Source organism: Lissotriton helveticus, chromosome 3_1 (genome assembly GCF_964261635.1).
Source record: "Lissotriton helveticus chromosome 3_1, aLisHel1.1, whole genome shotgun sequence".
Classification (NCBI taxonomy): domain Eukaryota; kingdom Metazoa; phylum Chordata; class Amphibia; order Caudata; family Salamandridae; genus Lissotriton; species Lissotriton helveticus.
The window spans coordinates 1,813,472,665-1,813,497,427 of NC_136061.1; the positions used below are offsets into that span (position 1 = coordinate 1,813,472,665).

At 43.4% G+C, this 24,763-nt stretch overlaps 1 protein-coding gene across 1 annotated transcript in view; it reads right to left on the bottom strand.

Moving 5' to 3' along the window:
• The window catches only part of LOC144823846 (glutathione S-transferase 3, mitochondrial-like), a 71,831-nt gene that overhangs the window by 41,792 nt on the left and 5,276 nt on the right, over positions 1–24,763 (bottom strand). The window contains exon 2 of the mRNA XM_078682717.1: positions 923–1,045. Coding sequence (XP_078538843.1) covers positions 923–1,045 — 123 coding nt within the window. The remainder of the gene's footprint in view (positions 1–922; positions 1,046–24,763) is intronic.

The window sequence follows — 24,763 nt, forward strand, 5'->3', positions numbered from 1 at the left end:
GTTAGTACGTCTGTAACTGTATATTTAATTATGTTTTATGAGCTTGTATGATATGTTTAACATCATTACTAGTGATTAGTCGTGTGCCGAAATGAATTGTTGTATACCAGGCTGTATGATTCTAGTTTTATGTTTTTATCCTGGGGTATAATGTTTATTAATATTGTCAAGAGTATTGTGTTTTTATGTATATTTTTTATATATGATTTCTTTTATGATGAAATATTTCAAATAAAGACGTATGAACTCTGAACTCGGAGTGAAAAAAAAGCCAGCCAATGGTAAGCAATAGGCAGGCTCCAAGCTCACTGTCTCGCGATAGACATTGTTACAGCTGTCTTACGCAAGACCTAAAATAATAGTTCATCAGCGAGAAGTGGAAGAACACAAGTCAATGAGTCAAAAGACTGGTAAAGAGGGCATCCTCCAGAGCAAAGACAAACAAAAGATGGAAAAAGAAAACCATTAAATAAGAAGCAAGGAAATGAGAATGACAAGCCACCAATGGGAATACCCTACTGCAAGTCCCTACAACGGATTGGTGAGCCCACAATAGGCCTGAACAAAAAATGAAAGAGACGATGGGAGTATGAAATGGCACATCACAGAAAGAAAATGCAGGGTGGGGAAGAGCGAGGGATCAGAGAGGTGGTGTTAGTAGTCAAGGGAACTAACTCACTTACCTTGTAAACAACAAATTCAATATTCGTCCTTTTTCACTTTCAACATTTTAACTTGGAACTAGATGGGAAGTATACAGTCAACGTGCCTGTTAATTGTGATGGGTAATCAAAGTGAATAAAGGAAAACAAAAGAACGATCAATTCAACCTTTGCTTGCGTCTACATTTAAAATATCCTGACCCATTAACATGAATACAGATGGCTGCAAAATCTTTTCAAAGAGCAAGCTACAAACTTACCGGAAAAGCAAGCCCTGCTAACAGCTGAAAGATTAACCAGGTAGGGATCACTTCCAGTGTGTTCTGATGTGCTCGCTGGATGCAGTTAAATATTTGATCTTTATCAGAGTACATTGTAGGATACTGTAATCAAAAATATTTCAATTAATAGTTGTAGTTATTAATTAACATTCTTCACAAGCATGTTTCTATGTATAAGTTGCACCTAAACCACCACCTTCCTAGTTGATTAGGCACTCCTATGAAACTCTTGTATTAGTGCGCATATTATATATATATATATATTTATTTTTTTTCTCCACCAAAAGCTCTTGCGCTTCGGAAGGTCACTCGCGTTGTCTCTGCTCTCCCGCTTACTTGCCTCTTGACAGTTTCCCTCCCTTCTCCAAAATTATTTCATAGAATCCCGACGCGTTTCGAGGCCACACCGCCTCTTCATCCAGGGGGCAAAGTAAAAGCACACAAAACAGCTCACCTCCGTGTTTCATCTTTTTATTGATTGGAAACTACCGCCCTCAGTGGGCGTGGCTCATCACTCGCACCATCAAGCATGATGGTATTTGTAGTCCGTGAGGTGAGTATCACACTCCCTTTAGTAGGTTGTATGCTCTTTACAATGTTATTACAGTCCTTTAGTAGGAAGGGAGATTTGGGACAGGAAGCTGTTCTTATTTGATGAAACATCGTACCAGGGGGCGAAGAGCCGTTCTTCACCACGGCATCTCTGCTTCACAGTTGCAGTATCTGTGGGCAGAACGGTGCTCCTCCCAACGGCTAAGGCCAGCCGTCTGTAATTTTCTCCACCAAAAGCTCTTGCGCTTCGGGAGGTCACTCGCATTGTCTCTGCTCTCCCGCTTACTTGCCTCTTGACAGTTTCCCTCCCTTCTCCAAAATTATTTCATAGAATCCCGACGCGTTTCGAGGCCACACCGCCTCTTCATCCAGGGGGCAAAGTAAAAGCACACAAAACAGCTCACCTCTGTGTTTCATCTTTTTATTGATTGGAAACTACCGCCCTCAGTGGGCGTGGCTCATCACTCGCACCATCAAGCATAATGGTATTTGTAGTCCGTGAGGTGAGTATCACACTCGAGCAGAGACAACGCGAGTGACCTCCCGAAGCGCAAGAGCTTTTGGTGGAGAAAAAAAATAAATAAAATAATAAAAAAAATATATATATATATATATATATATATATATATATATATATATATATATATATATATATATATATATATTCAAACAAAGAGTTTAGCCCTCAGTGGAAGAAGCCCGCAAGTCGGGCCCTTTCCAGCCTCATGCCTGAAGCGGAAATATTGGGAGGAAGCGTTCAAGTTGCCGTTCAGGGCGGGAGCTTGAATAAGTGTAACGGACTTCTGCAAAGCAGGGCAGCCACGGCCCTACAACTGAGCATCGTCTCACTTGAGTTTTTATTTTTTGCATCATTGAAAGTGTGGAAGGCGCACCCACTGAGGAACATTTACGCACGGACTACAAACACCAGGAGGCTCCAGGTGAGCCACGCCTACCAGGGCAGGTGTTGTGAAATTAGGTGCGTGCGCAGCGAATCCTTTCATCTCTTTCTGCCTGCCACTGAAGAAAGGATACAAGATCCTGAAACGCGTCTGGCCTGCATGATTAGATGCCAGTTGGGGGGCGCAGTGACTGCTGGCAAGTCGTCTGGTTATTGAATAAAAGACACTTCATTCATCTTCCTGTGGTTTTTCCTTGAAGTTGGGCGACCTGATAGTTTTGGATATGTACGGCTTGCTAAGCCGTGAGGAAAACCCACCGCAAGTTGGGCCCTTTCCAGCCTCATGCCTGAAGCGGAAATATTGGGAGGAAGCGTTCAAGTTGCCGTTCAAGGCGGGAGCTTGAATAAGTGTAACGGACTTCTGCAAAGCAGGGCAGCCACGGCCCTACAACTGAGCATCGTCTCACTTGAGTTTTTATTTTTTGCATCATTGAAAGTGTGGAAGGCGCACCCACTGAGGAACATTTACGCACGGACTACAAACACCAGGAGGCTCCAGGTGAGCCACGCCTACCAGGGCAGGTGTTGTGAAATTAGGTGCGTGCGCAGCGAATCCTTTCATCTCTTTCTGCCTGCCACTGAAGAAAGGATACAAGATCCTGAAACGCGTCTGGCCTGCATGATTAGATGCCAGTTGGGGGGCGCAGTGACTGCTGGCAAGTCGTCTGGTTATTGAATAAAAGACACTTCATTCATCTTCCTGTGGTTTTTCCTTGAAGTTGGGCGACCTGATAGTTTTGGATATATATATATATATAGATATATATATATATATATATATATATATATATATATATATATATATATATTCACTGAAAAAACCATAGGTTTTACACACGTTATAGTTAGGAAGTACTAAACTATTCTTACTAAACTAAAAATTGAGAGTCATAAATGCCCCGAGAAAAGATAAATTTCTTCATTTCATTTTGATCCTGTGTCACACATGAAAATGTTGTTGCAAGTTTAAAAAATCAAAAACAACATAACACTTGTTTTAAAAAAATACAAATAAAAAAAAATAAAAAGTTCTTTTCAGAACTAACTCATTGTACCAAAAAGAGCTCCAGGAGCATATTATAAAGGGGGTTTATCTCCGCTTTTTTGGCTTTCGTTCGTGCGCGACCGTGTGCGCGCACCCGCCTATATATTTCGTGAAAACTTTGCAATTGCAACTTATTAAATTTCTTCATAGACCCATCAAAGAACTTATACTACGTCAAAGACACTAAACCTAGGCTTCTTTTTAAACTTTCGTGCGTGACCGAATGTACACACCTTGGTATTTTAAAAAAAAATATAAAAGGTTTTATACTTTAACAATTGTATGCTTGAATCGAGCTCAGAAGATATATTAAATCCGGATGTGTTTGGATTTACTCCTTTTCACGTTTTGAAACTTCGCTGAATTAGACCGCTACTTCCAAATGACGTACGTGACCAGATACTGTCACCGCGTACACGTCCTGAGACGCGCATGTGAAGTCATGTGACTTGAAAACAACACTTCCAATTGGTTCTTAGTAGTTTCTATTCTGCAATTTACACGGAGCACTCCACCCACTTCCCTCACTATGTTTTCTACTCTCAAAAGAGAACAACGTTCAACATCTTTCGGAAGACTTCCTTTTCACGCGATAATGTGAAATACTGAGATTGTTACAGGATTTTCTATCAGATATGTGTTCCCATTGCTGTTGAAGCACTAACACCGTGGAAAATTCCACCGATAGCAGTGATATTTTTAACGCCGAGCACCGGCGATTTTAATCGCTTAGAAGCCTTCCTATTATGAAGGTTTATCTCCTAAGTCTCTGATTCTCAAACTGTGCAACGCGGCTCCCCTGTGTGCCGTAATGAGGTGCTAGGGGCGCCGCGCACACTCTAGTGTGACTAACCATCCATAAATTCCACGGACATCTCTACCCTGTTATCTGCAATTGTTAACATCAAAAGGAGCTGCGCTACGCCCCTGTGAGAGGCCTCACTCCCACTGCTGCAACGGCTTGGCAGTCCTCCAGATGCACAGGAACAGCCCCTCCGATCCATTGAAGTTCTGTGTCGGTCTCAATACCACTTACGAAATGAAAATAAGCACTGAAGAATATTCAAGTATGTACTACTCCTCCTGCTACAGCATACAGAATGCATTCTATTACCTATAAAAAAGTGAAACACCCACGCTACAATCATATAGAACACTTCCTCTAAAGAAGCCTGTGAATAACTTTAAAACATCAGGTTAACCTTTTTTTACTCTCTCATCATTGTTAAAGATATGTATTTACAATACTATATTAAACAATGCCACGGTTGTTGCTTTTTAATTTTAAAAATCTTGCAATCTTTCACAAACCCAATACTCATGGCTTCTTTTTCGTGACAAAAATCTTGCAATATTACATACCTACATAGAATAACAGAAAAAACATAACACTACAAAGGCCGAACACTCTACTAAACGCGGATTTGTAACCTATGGGGCAGATTTATGTTAACTACTTCATACCCAGATATGCAACAGTTAATGTGCACCACAGTATGCTAGTGCTCCGTTACCCATGGTGTGCCACATTTGAAATGTGGCGCACCATGGTACAAAAACACCATACATGCGTAACACATCTGTGCTGAAAAAGTAATACATTGCTAGAGTTGCATCGGAAGTGTGATGCAGCTCCAGCAAGGCTCACCAATGCACTATATTCACAATGCTGCGTCAATACCTACGCCTGCTTCAAGCACATGCACAGTTTTGAAACAGCATGGGCCTGAAAGTCACTGAGTGAAATATCATGCATTACAGTCAGCCACTTTCAAGACGCATTCCTTCAGAGGAACACTTACCGTTTATTAGAGGTAGATCGTCCGACACCCCTAATAAAAAGGACATATATATAAAATGCGGACTAGCCGCTGTATCGTGCTAGCAAACTTTAACTTAAAAATCGTTAGAAAAAACAAAAGGAATCGAGCAAAATCAGTAGGCCACTGATGGGATCTCTTTTTGACCTCGCTAAAATAGAAACATTAGGAACAACCCCTCATGAGAAATATGAAACTAGTGAGAGAAACCGAGCTCGACGCCATGATGGCTGCAAGACAGCTCGGCTCCGCCGCCCACCCCGCCCAAAATAACGACAAACCCTATGCAAAGATTATAAATATATACAACACACCAGCAAAGTAACAGGGTAAAACGTTTTATTAAATAACTATTTACATGGCAGCCTGCTGCAACATCGATCCAAATGCATGACGCTGTTCCTGTCGAGGTAGCATAGCTGGCGGCCTAGGGGTGGAGGACCGTTGTGCAAATACCCCGGGGACGACACCATGCGCCAAGGATCGTCCCCAGTACATCCAGAGGTGATGTCCGACAAGTTGTATGGGGGGATGCCTTGCTGATGCCGCCACCCCCACCACCTTCTTGTTGCCTGATCCGGCCAGCTCAATCGATCGAGCATGAGACTCATGCACTCTGATCTCCTTGGCCTCAGTCAAGCATCAATAGTAAGATTTTCATAGGTGAGTGTAGGTTCAGTTTTCCATCCACAGACTAAAAGCCTGGAGTGGGAGTGAAAAAACCAAAACTAGGTAAGAAGGAAGGCAGAGACTGTAGGAAGGACTCTGGATATGCTTCGTCCCTGACATGCTTCGATGTCACTGCCTTGCACAAATGGCATAAGTCCTGGATGTTGGGTGCCATAGTTGAGGGTTTGACCTAAAGACACGTCCTGCGGTGCCCTGGTCCAACCATCACATATACCTGCGCCAGGAGACGGCGTGGGGTGCACTGGAAGGGAGAGGCGGCGCGAACGAGCCTCCCCCACCTCCCCAGGTGGAGGTTTCTCAGCTACACCCCAGCGCTTCACTCGACAAGCTGAGTTGCGCCCGCTCCTGCGGCACATTGCCTCGCTCGGCCAGCTGAATTACGCCTGCTCTTGCTATTACAGCGTCTCACCCGCCATCCGGCTGAATTGCACCCACTCTTGCGCTACAGCGACAGGCGGCTGCCACGGAGCTCAGGAAATGGCGGTCGGCTCCACAGACTTGGGCCTGGCCTGCAAGGATGGCTCTCGGCAACCCTGGAACTCGGACGCTTGACTGCTGGGGCATGGGCCCCATTCCCAAAAGCGTCCCATCAGCCTTGAAGATTCTACAAGAGTCACCGGGGCCCCCGACTCCCGCAGTGTTCCGGTGGGGAGCGACTGCCATGATTGCTCGCGGAATGGCCACGACGTAGCCACGAGGTGCTCTCATGCGGACGCCAGCTTCAGTCTGAAACATCCAGAAACACTGTAGACTACCAATTCGATCAGTTCCGGTGGAGCCCCAACGACGTATTGCGTTGTTGCATAATGCGTCATATGACACGCCGCGTTAGCGCACCCGGAAGTGCTCCGGTGCGCGAGGCGCAGCTTCCCGGAAGCAATCCGGGGAGCGGCGCGGTGCGCGTAACGTAAGCATAACAGGTCATGTGACTTGTTAATAAAACCTTTCATTGGTTTAGAACTATTTTTTGTCCCAAATGATGAAAACCCCTCCTTGTTTCCTCTTGGCTCCTGCCCCCTCCCCAAGTCTCGCTCGGCCAGCTGAGTTTCGCCCACTCTTACGGCCTACGACATGGATAGGCCGGGGCGTTATGGATCAGTATGGGCAAATATACACTTGGGGATTCACAAGCAACAACAAGCCTTTGTATTTGGGGCTCTAAATGAACAACAGTGACAGAACAGAACCGAACTAAGCACTCAGGGGCTACGTTTAAACGTAACATCATCTCCCCAGAGGTACATCACCTTACACAGACATGCACTCTGATCTCCTTGGCCTCAGTCAAGCATCAATAGTAAGATTTTCATAGGTGAGTCTAGGTTCATGGTTTTCCATCCACAGACTAAAAGCCTGGAGTGGGAGTGAAAAAACCATAACTAGGTAAGAAGGAAGGCAGAAACAGAATCTTCCTCTGCAACATCAGGCTCTGCATTGCTACTTACTTATAAATGCAGAAAAAACTCAATTAACACAAGGGCTCTTTTCAGAGCCACCTTATATCAAAGCACTCAAACTTCTGATTTATCTCCATTTTCACACTCTTGTTAATAGGTGTGCGCGCCCGAGTGCGCGCACCCCGCAACTTTTAAAAAAATATATATATATATATATTTTCGCCTTTAAGGGCCTTACTGCACACCCTGAGAAAACCTACGCAGCAAAACAATCTCTACCTTCTCCCCTTTCCATGTTCCAACGCTTTGAAATGAACAATATATTTACTCGCAGTGACAAAATGGCGGTCAACACTTCCTGATTTCCTTCGAATCGAACGTTAACAGACGTCAAGCAGCAAAAAAAAAATTCCGCTCGCGCGCAGCCGCTTGAGTGCGCGCACCCGTGCGCGCGTATAGATATATAATTGACTTTAACTTTCTCAGCAACTACTGAACAGATTTACACCATTCCAAAAAAAGCGTAATCTGCGAGCCGGACTCTACAGTGTTGCCAAATTTCTTATAAATCCATTCAGCCGTTCGTCCTATGGAAAATAACATGGAGAAAACACGTTTTGGGACCCCCCTTTTATCTCAGCCCCCACTTCACCAATCCCCCCAAACTTTCAGGGAAGGAGCGCAGCGGACCGAGCCATCTTCTTTGAGAAATTCGCAAAGATTCATCCACCAGGGCCAAAGTAAATCCAAATAGAATGTTGAGGATTTCCAATGGAAACTAGGTCCTAACTATAACTACCTACTGGCGACCGCCAGTAGGTATATATATATATATATATATATATATATATATATATATATATATATATATATATATATATATATATATATATTTATTAAAAGGGCTCGACAAATCTAAAAAATCTTACTTAACCTGCAGGCCGAGTAAGTAGTCTTTTCTACTAGACCGAACATCAATTGCACTCGACCCACAAATTGGCACCTGGCACTGCAGCGGCAGATATCACTCACCAGGCCGGTCAAGTAGGCCTGAAAACTGTCTCGCCCTTTGTGAAGCCCTGATTAATATAGATATATATATATATATATATATATATATATATATATATATATATATATATATATATATATATTTTGTTTAATTAACTGAAAATTGTCAAAATGAATAACGATGAAATAGTACTAACAAAAGAAACCTGAACAGGGATACATTTGAAAGTGTTGCTCATCCAATAGGGATATGGGGAAAACTAAACTTTCTTCCTCTATCAAGACACCAGTCTTGCTTTTTGCTTCCTCACATTTCTGGTCTCAAATCTCTTTTGTCAAAGAATGATGTTGCCCAGTGAATGGGAAAATAATACTGTATATATAGTTTTTCAATGCCAGCCATCACTCACCTTCTGACCCACTCTCCCTTTCTTTAACAGCTTTCTTGCTCTTGCAGGCCTCCGTTGTGGATCTATATTCGCAAAGCTGCAGCAGGAATCGGTGCCCAGAGGCCACCTTAAACACCCAAATGCGCCAATGCTGCAAAGGCTACTGCAAATTGTGACACATTTTAACGCTTTCTATTTGTAATACCTTCTCTATTACATAGTTTTTCGTATTAAAATTTGCTTCACTTCATTGATCCTTTCCTCCGATTTGATACGCAGTTTTCCTGACTTTTATAGTTTGGGGTTTTTCCTTTTCAGTTCCGCCTTATTTGCTCTTTTTGGTTTCCTGTAAGGGTACATTGCATAGGATGTCACGGACAAGTCATCTCAATAGCTCACAGCAGGTTTGTAAAACTGAGGTTTCTACTTCACCCAGTTTTCCATTAATTCGAGTTCTAAATGAAAGGGCGGAGTCACTGCATTTGTAGAGGAAATAGTGATTTGCGGCTGAGAGAAAGGCTGTAAGAGCCAAACTCAACAGAACACAGTAGGCCAATCACTTGCCTCGGGGACAGAAATGACTTCAAAACGGTTTCTGACCAATATGCTTGAGCCAAGTGATGAAGATATAACTCTAGTCGGAGAATCTCATTCAATCTTTAGCACTAAAAGATCTCCTAGAGTAATATTCTAGGAATCAAAAAAGTAGGGTGTTTAACTCTATTTTTTTATCATCAAATCATAAGATTCTAGGGTCCGATGACAAAGCCATTTAGCTGTAGCAAACCCGGAGATTCACAAAAGCCAATGGAATTGCGACCGCAAAATTGCTTTTTTTTTTAAATGTACTAAACCCATTTTAACATTTGGTTAACAGGTTATCCAATCACAAAATGTGTTTTGAAAAGCATACCGAATTAATTTACTATCTAGAAGGGATGTAACAATTGGTTCTGTAGGGAAGTGCTATCTTTCTTTATAACGAGTATTATTTAAAGCCTAATTAACTAGGAATTGCCAATTGAATGGTGCAGCAAATACGTAGGAAAGCAAACTGACACTAAAATTTATTTAAACACGTTATATTATCAATCATATCGTGGGGCTAGACAGATAATGACGTATCTAGAAAACACACAGGACTGTCATGTATCATACAATAACAAAAATAAAATATTGGGCAAAGTGTATTAAACATGAAAGACATGGTTGCGACGTCAACCATTACCATTTACAATAATGGAACCATACTCATACAATCTACAGATCACAATCTAAGCCTACTAGACAACATCTTCCCAATCATCAAGGAGCAAGTGTCTAAACCCCATAAGGCTACTCAAGCCACCCGTTCCGTTAATGCTCAACATACCACACGTCCTATCCTTACTGACAACAACGCCATTGCTTTCCGTCCTTTACCCGCCAACACATGTCAAGCCACCACATTGAACCCCCAACTCAACATTGCTGAAGATACCTACGTACCTCCAGCAAACACCGTTCACCCACCGTCACCCATAACTCTACCCATACCCTCAGACCAATCATCCTCCCCTACAGACCCAACACACACACTCACACCTACAACACCTCTACTTTACCCGCAAACACCCTTACCTTCCCCGCACACTCTAGCCCCATACCACACACCAAGCCAGTCCCCAGCGCCTACACCTATACCCTTAACAGACGCACTCACCACTCATAGCCACCCCCACAGCCCACCCATCACACACACTCTAACCAGCAGCATCCCTCCCATCCACACTCACACACAGACCACCCAACACACACACTCACACCTACAATACCTCCACCTTACCCGCAAACCCCATTACCTTCCCCGCACACTTTAGCCCCTTACCACACCAACCAAGCCAGTCCCCAGCGCATATATCAATACCCACACTCACAACCATTCACACACCAGACCAGACCCAATCTGTAGCCACCAATATAGCCACCCTTACAATTCACCTAACACACACACACTCCCACCCTCCGCACTCCTCTCACCCACACTCACACACTCCACAATCTCTACACCAGGTCAGATCCCCATTGCAGGCATCCAAACCCTTATCCAAACCCACACCCATAACACATCCGCACACCACTTGCCTACCTGCACATAACCCCAGACTCGATGAAATCATATTTTCATTGAACCAAATCAAAGGAGAACTCCAAGCTCTCAATAATCGTTTAGTGAAACAACCTTGGGATTACAGAACAACTAGACATCCCAAAATCTGCCAACCCAGAAGCCAAATTACCACTAACACGAATCCCTACTGTCCCAGCTGGTCCTCAGTCCCCATCTCCAACAATTCATCTCGACCAATCAGAAGCACCAACCTGCTCTCAGAAAGTGATTTACTCTCCCTGGTGAGTTCATACGATCCCGCGCCTAGGAAGCCTAACACACCTCCAGCATCACCAACTCCCGCCCCACTGAAGCCTAACATACCCGCAGCATCATTAATTCCTACTATCCCCCCTAATCCCCATAGGACCACTAAACCAAATATCAGAGGCATCACAAACAACAACCTTAGAAGAATCTGTATCACGCAGGAACCCTCTTCTACCACCAGCACGCCCATACTCAAATGTATTCTCCTAAATTGCAGATCGGCCGCTCGACATGCAGCGGACATAGCTGATCTCCTCCTCACACATGAGCCAGACTTGATAATGCTAACTGAAACTTGGTTAAAAGAATCCTCCACACCAATCATTGACATTCTAGTTCCACCTCACTACAACATCATCAGACTAGACCGAGCTAGAGCCGACAAGCCCGGGGGTGGCATAGCCTGCATACACCTTAGCAATATCTCGGTAAACAGAGCCATCTCCCCTTTATTCCAATCTTGTGAATACATGTGCCTTAACATCACCAGCAAGGGTACACCGGTCTGCTCTCTGCATATCATTTATCACCCACCAGGTGAGAACCTCACCTTCACCGAACACTTCATGGACATGGTGTCATCATACATGGGTCGACAAAACACCCAAATATTCCTCGGAGACTTCAATCTCCATTGGAATGATCCTAATGATACAGCAGTGAACGGTCTTAAGAATTTCCTGGCTGACCTAGACCTAACGAAATTCTGCAACATTCCAACACACGACAAAGGATTGATCCTGGACTTAATATCTAAAACAGGCTCCATTCAGCTAGAGTCGATCCTACCTTGCGACTGGTCAGACCATCACATCATCACTTTCACCATTAAGGAAAAGGTGAAAACGAGCTCAGCCCAACCCACAAGACCAAAAGTGTGAAAAAGAGACCTAAAAAAACTTAAGCCCAATACCCTAAAGTCCTCCTGTGCCGACCTATTGCTGCCTCCAGCAGGATCTTCTACAGTACACGCGCTCACCAACCACTACCTCTCGACCATGACATCAATAATAGACAAGGTAGCACCTCTGCAACTAAAAAGAGTCTCTTTGAAAGACTCTAAACCTTGGTATAACGGTATACTCAACGAGGATAGGCGCTCCCTCAGAACGGGCCTGGAGGTCAACACCATCTACCAACCACCTTTTGATTCTCAGGTCAAAGAGAAACGCATATTTCCGCAAGATCAAGCGCACCAAAGCAGATTATTTCAGCCTCCAACTTGACCAGGCAAGAAACCGTCCCAAAAAACTCTTTGAGCTGATCAAAACCCAATCTAAGGAAGCACCTCATTGACCACAAGATGTTGAATGTTCGCAGCCAAACTGTGAAGAATTCTCCACCTTCTTCTCCCTGAAGACCAACACCATCAAGAAAGACCTCCTAAAGGATCTAACCTTATATGCGAGAACGAATACACTTACCTCTCCTGCTCCCAGTACCATGTCAGGCCAACCCCCATCAAAGCCGATTCCTAAAAATAATGCAAGATGGTCATCATGTTCATCCTACTCCGAAGTTACCCTAGGCAAAATTCTCAGTGCATTGAACCCAGCCAACAACTCCGCTGACCCGCTTCCGGCAAACGCAGTCAAAGACCTTACTCCACTGCTTCTACCTCTCTGGTCTAAGATCATAAATAGTTCCCTTCAACAAGGATGCATCCCAGACATCCTCAAAGTAGGCCAGGTTTCACCCATTCTAAAGAAGCCCACAGCAGACTCCACGGACTTAAACAACTATCGCCCAATCTCCAATATCCCTACCCTAGCCAAGCTACTGGGAAAATGTGTACATCTACAGCTAACGAAACATATTGATCATTTTGACCTACTCAACAAACACCAATCAGAGTTCCGTGCTGGTCACAGCACAGTATCAGCCATGACTCACATCATTGACGATGCGCTTCAAATACTTGACCAAAATGGATCCTGTTTGCTCATCCTACTTGACCTATCCTCAGCCTTTGACACGGTTAAACACGATAACCTCTTAGACCTCCTGAAACACAGAATGGGCCTATCTGGGACAGTGCTAAGCTGGTTCACTTCATTTCTCCAAAATTCGGACACAACAATTCAAAATCAAAAACACCCTGTCCAAACCCGTCCCAGTGACCCTGGGGGTACCGCAAGGTTCAGCACTATCCCCAACACTGTTCAATCTCTTCCTGGAACCTCTAACTGAAATTCTACAAACCTCTAACGTGCAATACCACATGTATACAGATGATACACAGCTATATCTCAAGATACACTCCCTAGAGAACATCAAACTACTTAACATAGCTCTTAGGAACACCCAAACTTGGCTGGCAGAAAATCATCTTAAACTGAACGCCCTAAAGACTGAATTTCTCCTAATAGCCCCGCCGGCTCAAATCCCGAAAATGCAAGATTGGATCAAACATATAACGGCGTTCAACGTACAACCGACCATTGTGGACTCAGCGAAGTCACTTGGAATAACTTTAGACAGTAACCTCAACATGCAAAAACACATCAGCAATGCTACAAAGGGAGCCAATCTTCAGATAAACACATTGAGGAAACTAAAAGCCTTCCTACCACACAATGATGTTAAGCAGGCAGTACAAGCTCTGGTTATACCCAGAGTGGAATATGGTTATGTCACCCTTTGTGGCCTGCCCAAAGCATCAACCGCACCCCTTAGAGCCTCAATCAACGCGGCAGCAAGACTCATAACTGGATCTAAACATAGCTCCCACATTACTCCGGACCTTCAATCCCTGAACTGGCTACCCCTAGATGTGAGAATTCAGCTGAATATTGCGTGCATGACGCACAGAGCCTTACATCAAAAGACCCCCAACTACCTGGCACAGAAACTGACGATCTCTGGTGGGTCCACATCCTCAAGAAATGCTGAAAAATTACTACTGAAACCACAAAAATTCCATAAGAAAAAAACCTATAACAGATCCTTCTCTGGGATGACACCCAGAATTTGGAGTGCCTTACCCCCAGAAATCAGACTTAATCCTTCCACTGCTGCTTTTAAAAATGAAGTTAAATCCCATCTTCATGTCTAAATACACATGAGTATGGTCTACTGAATCAAGGTGGTGAAAGGCAGCTAGCTCTTAACCACAAGACACTTATTAATGCTAAATATAACTATATTGTCTTTCTTTATTATATTCTTTGTACCTCTGTGTGGATCTACTATTATTGCTTGTATATGTAACATTTACTGTTTGTATAGCGCTCGAATATCCGCTAGGATCTTGTGCGCGCTTTATAAAACTTTCAAATAAATAAATTAAATACAAAAAGGACATTAAACAAGTGAACACAAAAAACATAAATGACTCAGTTAGGCGTACGTTGAAAACACAAATGTATGTTCAGGCATATAGCCTCATTTCTTGGATGTGAAGTATGCTAGACACTGATATGGAACACCTATTGGTATCACCGATGGGTCAAAATTGCATTTGGTTTCCCGCTGGTGGGGCACGATTCATTCCATCTCCGGAAACTTCAACAAGAATCAGCATTGGATCTCAGTGGTATTGGCCATTTAGAGGAACCTTCTATGGGTCATCATTGACTTCGCCCCTTTATTCAATGGAACATCATATCTTATTTTCAGAGGTGTACTCAATTACAGGAGGTCCCCTTTCCCCAATAGTATGGGACTGTTTTACTTTGGATCCGTCTGATCAACACTCACTGTTAGAGCACTGCGTCTTGTTTTAGGCTACCGCACACCTAGACCAGGCTGTTTTCTTAGTCCTGATGACTACCAATGGTGATATTTGTTATTAACACAAGATAATTGGATCGAAATGTCAACGATACCAATAGGTGTTCTGCAACAGTGTCTCACATACTTCACATTCTAGTGTGCACCCAACTGCAACACATATGCCTTAAAGAATTCACAGGGGAATCTATTGGGGCCTAGGGTTTTAGCGAGGCGCCAGTCTGCTAGGGCTGCTGCTAATTCTTTTACTATAACAGGGCCATCTAATGATGTCCTCGCCGCTACTGATTGGGACCTCGGAGGTAAGTCATCTATGAACTTTGTGACCTGAGCTGCAGTTAGGGTATCTCGATTGGTATACAGGGTTTGATAGTAGCCAGCGAAGCTATTGGCGATCACCGCAGGGTCTGTGAGCATTGCTCCATTTGCATCAATGATAGTGAGAATTTGAACCAGCCTAAGCGAGTGCTGTCAGTCAGTGTAGTAGTTTTCCGGATTGAGCCCCCTCCTCCCCCACTGGTATATCCGGCTTCGAGAGGCCTGCCATGCCTCCTCTAAAAGCACCTTTTGGTATCGAGGAAAGGCTTTTTCTTCAGTTAAGTAATCATTTTTTCAGATCCTGGCTGCAATGCAGGATCTTGTACTGCAGCTCAACCAACTAGCATCTTTTGCTTAAAGTCAAGGGCCCGTGTATTTTTGTGATGCTCCATAATGAGTCTAGGTGACCCAGAAGGTTCACTCCTATAAATGGTTCTTCCTGTGCAGTCCCTGTGAGCAGTGAAAAAACGGTGGTGCCTCTGCTGGAGTGATGCAAAGCCTAATAATAAAGTTTTCCTCTGGGTTTAGCATAGATAAGACTATACAATGACTTGCCTATCTTCCAAGAACAGGGTCCCATTTTTATTTCAATAAAGGAGCTATTAAATTGGAACACAGCAACAAACTTCATACAAGAATGCTTCTTTTGAAAGAGGTTTCTTCAAAAAGAGGGACCAAAAAACCAAAAAAAAAAAAAAAAAAAAAAAAAAAAAAAAAAAAGGAAGAACACCCCAGGCAGTTCAGGTTATTTCATTGCCGATTGCTTTATGTTGGGTCAAGGCAATGAAAGGATTTTGATCACTGTCAAGGAATGCGATCTGCCTGCCTCTGGGAGGTAGGGCATACTTAAACACAATTATAAAAAATGCTATGGTTTCTGGACTCCTGCATTATGGCTTCCTCCTCAGAGAGGAGCCTCAGTGCAGACTGGGCTGCCTCTGCAGAATGCTTACTTCTGGGTACTTTTCTTGTAGGTTTCTGTTTTTAGGTCGAGCAGACCTAAAAAGCAGGCGAAGCCTGCTTTGTCTGCGAAGACAACTTTTGCTGGTGTGTCTGGGGGAATGTGAGACAGCGATCGCCCACGCGCCTCGCTGTCTCAGATTGCTTCTCGAGGGCGCGCACGTCGCCGTGCACATCCCCTGCCTGGCATTCACTCTCAATCACACACACATACACCCACCAGGTACAATGCATACACACACGAAAACGGGCAGACAGACACTCGCCTACACACCACCTCCCCCCCCACCAACCAGTCATCGTGCTACATACACACGCATACACACACGTGCACACATCCCCCTCACACCCCACTCACCAGGTTCTTCTTGCGTGTCCCTCGGCAGCCAGCGGGTCATTCCGGGTAACAGGCGGGGGCCGCGGGGCTCACCACGAGCACGGGAGCCCCGCTAGCTAACATGGAAATCCTCCAGCGGCCACAGGAGCGCCTGCTTCCTGTTTTTGTCCGTCTGTGTTGTGCCACAATGCATAAAGGGGTGTCTGCTACATGCACATTTCATTACAATAGAGAGGGAGAAGGAGGCTTTGAGAAGCAGGAAGTTGCTTCATATTATTTCACGCAAATGATGCACCGAACTTATATTTCTTACTAACGAGCACAACAATTACACCCAAACACATGATTTCCATCAGGCGTCACTGCTTCAGTTACACCATATGAGGTATTTTGGACGTTTTGTGCTGATGAACTAGATGTGAACTAAAGGCAATTAAGCACTCATAGTGGGCCCTGCTGACGGCTTATTTGATGGAATTTTCCGCTGCACATGAAACAGATACTATTTTGCCTGCAATTACATTTTCGTAGTTCTATCCTACAAGAGTTCGCAGAATACCCATCGTAGAACCATGGAGTTATGCCCATCTAAAATTTGTCAACTATCTTACTTGCCTTCAACTCCCCACGGGTCTGACCACATGAATTCTCTACTGATATGCCTTCTATGAATGCTTTTCAGTAGTGCTCGTTTGGTTTGGAATTGTCTTCGTTTCTAGCCACAATCAATTCATAGTTGTCTGCCCACCTTAATTTTCTCACGCTTCTAGCATCTGTGAAGACTTTACATACCATCCCTCCGTGGGTTTTCCATAACTCTGCCAACGGTGAAACTATTCTGTCAAGCATACTCCATGTAATTGTCCTGTCTAAATTGTAGATATTTCTTTCCTGCTTCAACGTCCTTTTTTTGCCCACCATGAATGTTCCTCTGCTCTGTCAGCTCATCAAAATGTTTCTAGACTTCGACTTCAGCCTGCAATTATTTCTGTCAAAATATATTTTCCTCTGTTTGGTGTCCTCCTTTTAATTAATCCTACGTGAATTTCCTACCCATACACATTTTTCACAATGACATTTTCAAACTTTAGTGCACCACTGTTGTCCATGGTTGTAAAACAATTTCTGTGACACTAGATTAGTGGCGTCAGTTGAACTCTGTAGTTATGGGGTGTAATATGTGACTACAGGTACAGTTAGCAAGTAAGCCCCCATTCCTCAAGGAGGATCGGGTGAGGGACCAACCCCCCACCCACCTCCGAACATGTTATAGAATTAAGTCAAATTGTGCATTATAGAGCACATTTTTTATTTAACTTTACTAATAAAGCCATAGACTAGGCAAGGACAGTTAGGAGCTATCCCAGTACTTTCACGGTCTTGATTGCGGTGAGATGGAGCGCTAGGGGCTGTAAAAAGGTGCTTGTGCTTTAATTTCAATTAAAGTAGACTGCAGCAACATTGCTTAGCAGGGCTGCTAGAGGAATATTGGGGGACCAGGTGCACTTTATCAGCGTTTTTTGTAAATTAGGCATGCCCTTATTTAAGGGGACATTACCTGCACTTCTCAGGAATGCTGGCCCCACATGCCTAACAATCCAACACGTTTTATAAAATCCTTTTCTATAGTGTTCGATGGGAAATGATTATCTTTAAAACCTTAAGCAAGTTACACCTAACATGGTTTCTTGACTGGCTTCCAGCGGGTACCGAGTGGATGGGGGGGCAATGGCAGTGGATCTCTCAGCAGACAGTTCTCCTTCAATAACGCAGTTTGTGCCAGATTCGTGCTTTATCACAGTCAAAAGTATACTAATTAGGAAACTGGATGTTGTCAATTTGAAGTTATAATTCTTAGTAGCCACACTTTAGGTGATTACCCACCAAGTTTGTAGAGGAGAATTTCCTCTTTTACATGTTAGCAGTAGGTGACTGTTTTTTTAGGTCGAGCTGGCGTTGGAGCGCGAAGCGCTCCCGCCAGCGAGTTCTATAGTCGCCATGTTCACTGGCAAGGGAGTCTAGAGCTGTGCACGAGCCGCTACTGGCCTGTGCACGAGCCGACTCAGCTCTGTGGACGCGCACGTCTCCGGAAGATGTGCTGTGCCCGAGCCGCCTCCCGCTTGTTATTTCAGCAAATATTCTCGGAGCCGTAGGGCAAAGTTACCGAACAGCACAACAGGTAGGCTTTTTACATTTATGAAGACAGTATGATAGGCCTCGTACACACACCTCCCCTTCCAGTGCCATACTAAATCAATCTAGCAGTGTACCCTAGGTATTGTTGGGTACAGAGTATTTGAGATCTTGCTGTTGGCTATGGGCTATTAACGATGAAAGTATTCTCAAGCTTTGTCTGCGCAATTACATATTTTGTGATGATCATCGTGATTTCCTGTTTGGGTTTTTCGGATCCAAGAGAGGTGTTAACAGTCGATAAAGTTGATGTTTATAAAACTGTAATAAAGCGTCCTGTCTCTTTTTTGTGTTAAGCTTTTTTTGTTGTTTTCTACACGTAGTATATATATATATATATATATATATATATATATATATATATATATTCCAGGGCAGACAACCAAAGGAAGAAAATAATTTCACGAAAGGCGTGTATTGTATTGTAGCTGAATGTATATAGTGCTTCTTACCTCTGAGGAAGTGCACTAGAAGAGGGGTAAGCACACTTACAGAGTGCAGTTTCAGAGTGCAGATTGAGAGTGCAGAGTGCAGATTCAGAGTGCAGATTCAGAGTGCAGTTTCAGAGTGCAGTTTCAGAGTGCAGATTGAGAGTGCAGAGTGCAGAGTGCGAGTGCAGTTTCAGAGTGCAGATTGAGAGTGCAGAGTGCAGAGTGCAGATTCAGAGTGCAGATTCAGAGTGCAGATTCAGAGTGCAGATTCAGAGTGCAGATTCAGAGTGCAGAGTGCAGATTCAGAGTGCAGAGTGCAGATTCAGAGTGCAGATTCAGAGTGCAGATTCAGAGTGCAGATTCAGAGTGCAGATTCAGAGTGCAGATTCAGAGTGCAGATTCAGAGTGCAGATTCAGAGTGCAGATTCAGAGTGCAGAGTGCAGAGTGCAGATTCAGAGTGCAGAGTGCAGAGTGCAGATTCAGAGTGCAGATTCAGAGTGTGAGTGCAGAGTGTGAGTGCAGAGTGTGAGTGCAGAGTGTGAGTGCAGAGTGTGAGTGCAGAGTGCAGATTCAGAGTGCAGATTCAGAGTGCAGATTCAGAGTGCAGATTCAGAGTGTGAGTGCAGATTCAGAGTGTGAGTGCAGATTCAGAGTGTGAGTGCAGATTCAGAGTGTGAGTGCAGATTCAGAGTGTGAGTGCAGATTCAGAGTGCAGATTCAGAGTGTGAGTGCAGATTCAGAGTGTGAGTGCAGAGTGTGAGTGCAGAGTGTGAGTGCAGAGTGTGAGTGCAGAGTGTGAGTGCAGAGTGTGAGTGCAGAGTGTGAGTGCAGAGTGTGAGTGCAGAGTGTGAGTGCAGAGTGTGAGTGCAGATTCAGGGTGCAGATTCAGGGTGCAGATTCAGGGTGCAGGTTCAGGGTGCAGGTTCAGGGTGCAGGTTCAGGGTGCAGGTTCAGGGTGCAGGTTCAGGGTGCAGGTTCAGGGTGCAGGTTCAGGGTGCAGGTTCAGGGTGCAGGTTCAGGGTGCAGGTTCAGGGTGCAGGTTCAGGGTGCAGATTCAGGGTGCAGATTCAGGGTGCAGATTCAGGGTGCAGATTCAGGGTGCAGATTCAGGGTGCAGATTCAGAGTGCAGATTGTGAGTGCAGAGTGTGAGTGCAGATTGTGAGTGCAGATTCAGAGTGCAGATTCAGAGTGCAGATTCAGAGTGCAGATTCAGAGTGCAGATTCAGAGTGCAGATTCAGAGTGCAGATTCAGAGTGCAGATTCAGAGTGTGAGTGCAGCGTGCAGATTCAGAGTGTGAGTGCAGCGTGCAGATTCAGGGTGCAGATTCAGAGTGCAGATTGTGAGTGCAGAGTGTGAGTGCAGATTGTGAGTGCAGATTCAGAGTGCAGATTCAGAGTGCAGATTCAGAGTGCAGATTCAGAGTGCAGATTCAGAGTGCAGATTCAGAGTGCAGATTCAGAGTGCAGATTCAGAGTGCAGATTCAGAGTGCAGATTCAGAGTGTGAGTGCAGCGTGCAGATTCAGAGTGTGAGTGCAGCGTGCAGATTCAGAGTGCAGAGTGTGAGTGCAGCGTGCAGATTCAAGATTCAGAGTGCAGAGTGCAGATTTAGAGTGCAGATGCAGAGTGCAGTTAAAAAGTTGCTAGGCTAGGGCTTTAAAGACACCCCAAACGTGGAAAAGACTGCTGTTTTTCTTTGGTTTTGTCCAATCTTGTCCAGACGGTCATGCCTAGTATTTTTTTGCAACTATCTTTTCTCCTAAAACGTTAATATGCAGGATTGCTGAGGGGTCTCCCCTGTCAGTCCTCGTGGTTGTTTTTTGTGAAGCCCCTGCAAGAAATGGCCATAAAACAATTGGCTGTTTCAGTTGTCTAGAAACACCACAGATTCTGCTTGACCTGGGCGTGCTCCATGACTTGCAAGTGGAACTTCACAGACAACTACATAAAAAAAAGCATTTGCAATGCAATAGGTCTCGCATTTGCGAGAGTTTAACCTATTGGCATTGTAAATGACAATGCCTTTTATTTATGTTTTAAAAACCAACACATAAATAAAAGACATTGCCATTTACAATGTCAATAGCTCAAACTCTAACAACTGCGAGACCTATTGCATTGTAAATGCTTGTTATATTTTAGGATACCTCATGCTATGTTCCGGAGTAGGGGCAGTAGGAGAATTTAAACTAAAATGCTTTATTTTTGGTACCCTGAGAACTGAACAGCAGAAAGCGTAAACGTAACTGTCAACTCAGGAGCTAGGTTAGCCTGCATAGAGGACCCCTAACTGGAAACATGATCATCAGTTGTGGCGTGGACTGGTTAGTGGTGCAACAGTTTGCATCCCATGCTCTAAGTATCTGCATTGAGAAAGTTGTTTGGTGCTTTCACACTGGGAAACATTTATTACAACTCAGGAATTACATTGTAGTGCCTTTACAACTAAGCCCGTACCACGACTGCGACGTTACTATAAGTTCCATTACAATGCAAGTCATTTAGGGAATGTGGTGGTGGATTTTAAGTTCAGCATCTTCCCTACTGATACACCGACTGGAGTTCGAATAATAATTTAAACTATTCCAAACTCCAGCGCTTCCCTAAAACAAGTTGTTGTAATGACTTGCATGGTCAGCCAACTGGGAGAGTCTATACCTTTGGCTTATATATATATTTGTTACCTGCGAGCCAGATTTGGCCTTTGTCCCCTAGGTAGCTGCGATTCTACAGGTAAGAATTCAAAGAAGTTTTGAATGAGGAACTTCTGGAACACTGTTACCTCATTGTCTCTGGTAGGAATAGGGTGTGGTGGTAGTAGATCCCAAAATGAAAGTCAAAGAAGCAAGTGATCCAGACTCATAAAAATCTGCAGCCTGTAAGTGATATCAAGTACTCCAATTAATAGATTGATCAAAGGACATGCATGACCAAGACATAAAGAAAAGGTAGATATTGAGTACCACGCTTTACTATCCATTTAGGAACGGCAGATTACAGTCCCTCTTCCTACCATTGTCTGCCTACATTTATATAACGCAAACTTGACCCGAATGTATCAGGTATCACAGCGCTGTGCACTAGCACCAGTTGCGTACATGAGGACACATTTTTGTTAGGCACAGGGAGAGTAAGTGATTTGCCCAGAATCACAGATGTTGCGGCATTCATTTAGATCCGGTGTTTTTTGAATGACTAACACTAAAGGGTTTACTTTGAGTAAGGGGGGAATTCTAGTCCCCTCATTAAAAGTACTTCAGCAGCGCGAAAGACCAAAATAAATAGTGGTGTCTGTACTTCCATAGTACTCTATGTAGTTAAAAAAATACAGAGCAGAGAACCATAAAGAAATAATGCAAAAATAGTGAGAAGAATCGTGCTGGACCTTAGTCCAGCCATTTAGTGACAATATTTACTTGCAGTTGTCGAGTGAGTGTAAAATGAAAGACATACCCTTGTAAGCTTCCTTCGTGTATGAGCAGATTCTTACACCGTTTCTGCAAAATTGGGTATGGTAACAAGTAACAGTGAATAACTTTATAGCTCCAATGTACGAATATCAGATTTTTAGTCCAGCTATATTTGGAAATAAAAGTAACTATTTTAAAAATTCTACAAAGTGCATAAAATAAGCACTAAAACATTGTTATTCCAACCCCGATGCAATTAAGCATATGTAGGGATGCAATTAAGCATATGTAGGCTTTAGCTACATAAATCTACTTTAAAAACAAGGTTTTTGAATTAATAGTTTTACGGCTTAAACGACACCACACCTCGAGGCTGTATTTTAGAAGTGTGTCTCAATGCCAGTAAACAAGAAATTTATTTACAGATTTCAAATACATTTTTTGCCCCCACATTTACAATCTCTCTTTGGTTTCGATCGAATGCTTTTTACATGGCGGTTTGGAACCGACACAAAGGTTTTGTGTGGAAAATAAACCTTTGAAGCCTGGGACAAAGGTTACTTGATATCTTATTTTCCATCTGTGAAACATGGTTACCTGAAAAATGCAAGTCATCGTTATAAGGCATTTGAACCGCACCCTAGAAGCCGGTTTTCGTTACGAGTCTACAAGTCATTCCTGTGAATGTGCAGTACGAAGTTCCACTACGTGCTAAAAATAAAATTTAAAAGAATCAACCCAATAACAAAATCGGGGGAAATATAATTTACCAAAAATGGTGAAACCTTCATATGTTAAATACTTTACTCAAGACTGTACAAGGCGAAGGCAGGCGCCTTCCTCACCTCTGCTTCGGCGTACTTTAAACTGATAATCTCATGGTACATTATTTGCCACACACTCCATTCAACCTCCCTTTGAAAAACGTTCGGGAGCGAAATATTCCAGCTTGAGAGTTGGTGGGAAATGCTTCTATTCACCGACAACCATTTTCCCTTAGCCCTCCTTTATTCTAAGTTCTGTCTGTACGTGGTCCTCTACCATTGGTAACTTTGGCCATCTAATATTAAAAGTATCTGACATGATGTAAGCAGGGGGTGGGGCCAGTGACTCATTGCTACAACACCCCCCAACTATGTATAGGGAGTAGCAAAATGGAGACGACCTTTGGAGCAGTGTGCTCCATAAGTGTACCTACTTTACTTTACATTAGATCACCTGACACTCCAGTGTTGTAGATGCGTTCTTCAGCATCTCCCATAAGGAAAAGTGCTGCAAGAGCACCATAAGAGAGGGAATCTGAAGTAAAAAATTCCCAGGATAAAAGTTACATTTGTTCTTCTTTGGACCTGCCGTATTTATTTATTTATTTTAACATGACCCTTGGAAGGTCAAGTGGAGAGGAACAATTGAAGTTGAAATTACCAACTTGCTGCAAATTATTAATTTACTTGCCTAGTAACAGATTCATTAAAATAAAGATTAAGTACCACACAAGCCAATACAGTCCCTAGCATGGACGTGCTCATGCCAGGCCACTCCTTATGTGTATATCGTACTATCAAGCATCTCCATACACTGACATATTGACTTTTTCAGCCTCAATTCAAGTGGTATGGCGGCGTTTTAGAAGGAATCCTACAATGGGAAAACTGTTTTAGTGAGAAAGTTACTATTTTCCTCTATTCTGACGTACTTTATGAGGTTATGCTTTCGGAAGTATACCACACAATGCTGAATAGAGAGATGTGCTGTCTTCTCCATTGATACGTACCAGAGTTTTTCTCGTTCAACCACTGTGCTGCCTCAAACCGATTTAAAATCCAACAAGCAGTGACACAGCCAATAGGCCTGGCCTATTCACGTGCGTGTTTTTTTTTCTTGCAAACATACAACAGTCTTCAAAAGTATGCAAGTAATAAAAGTAAAAACACCACCATCTAAAAGTGGGATGCATAGGTTTGTAAACTAATAAAAAAAATGTAATACTTAAAATCTTGTTAGCTGGCGCTCTTTGCTGTAAATACTTGTTAAATCTGGATTAGCAGCAAGGCTCCAGTATTCTGACTGCAGTCTTGTTAAGCATAGATTTTCAAAGAAATCATCATTCCCAACATTCCTGTGCACAAAATCACACAATTGGTGTTGATGTGT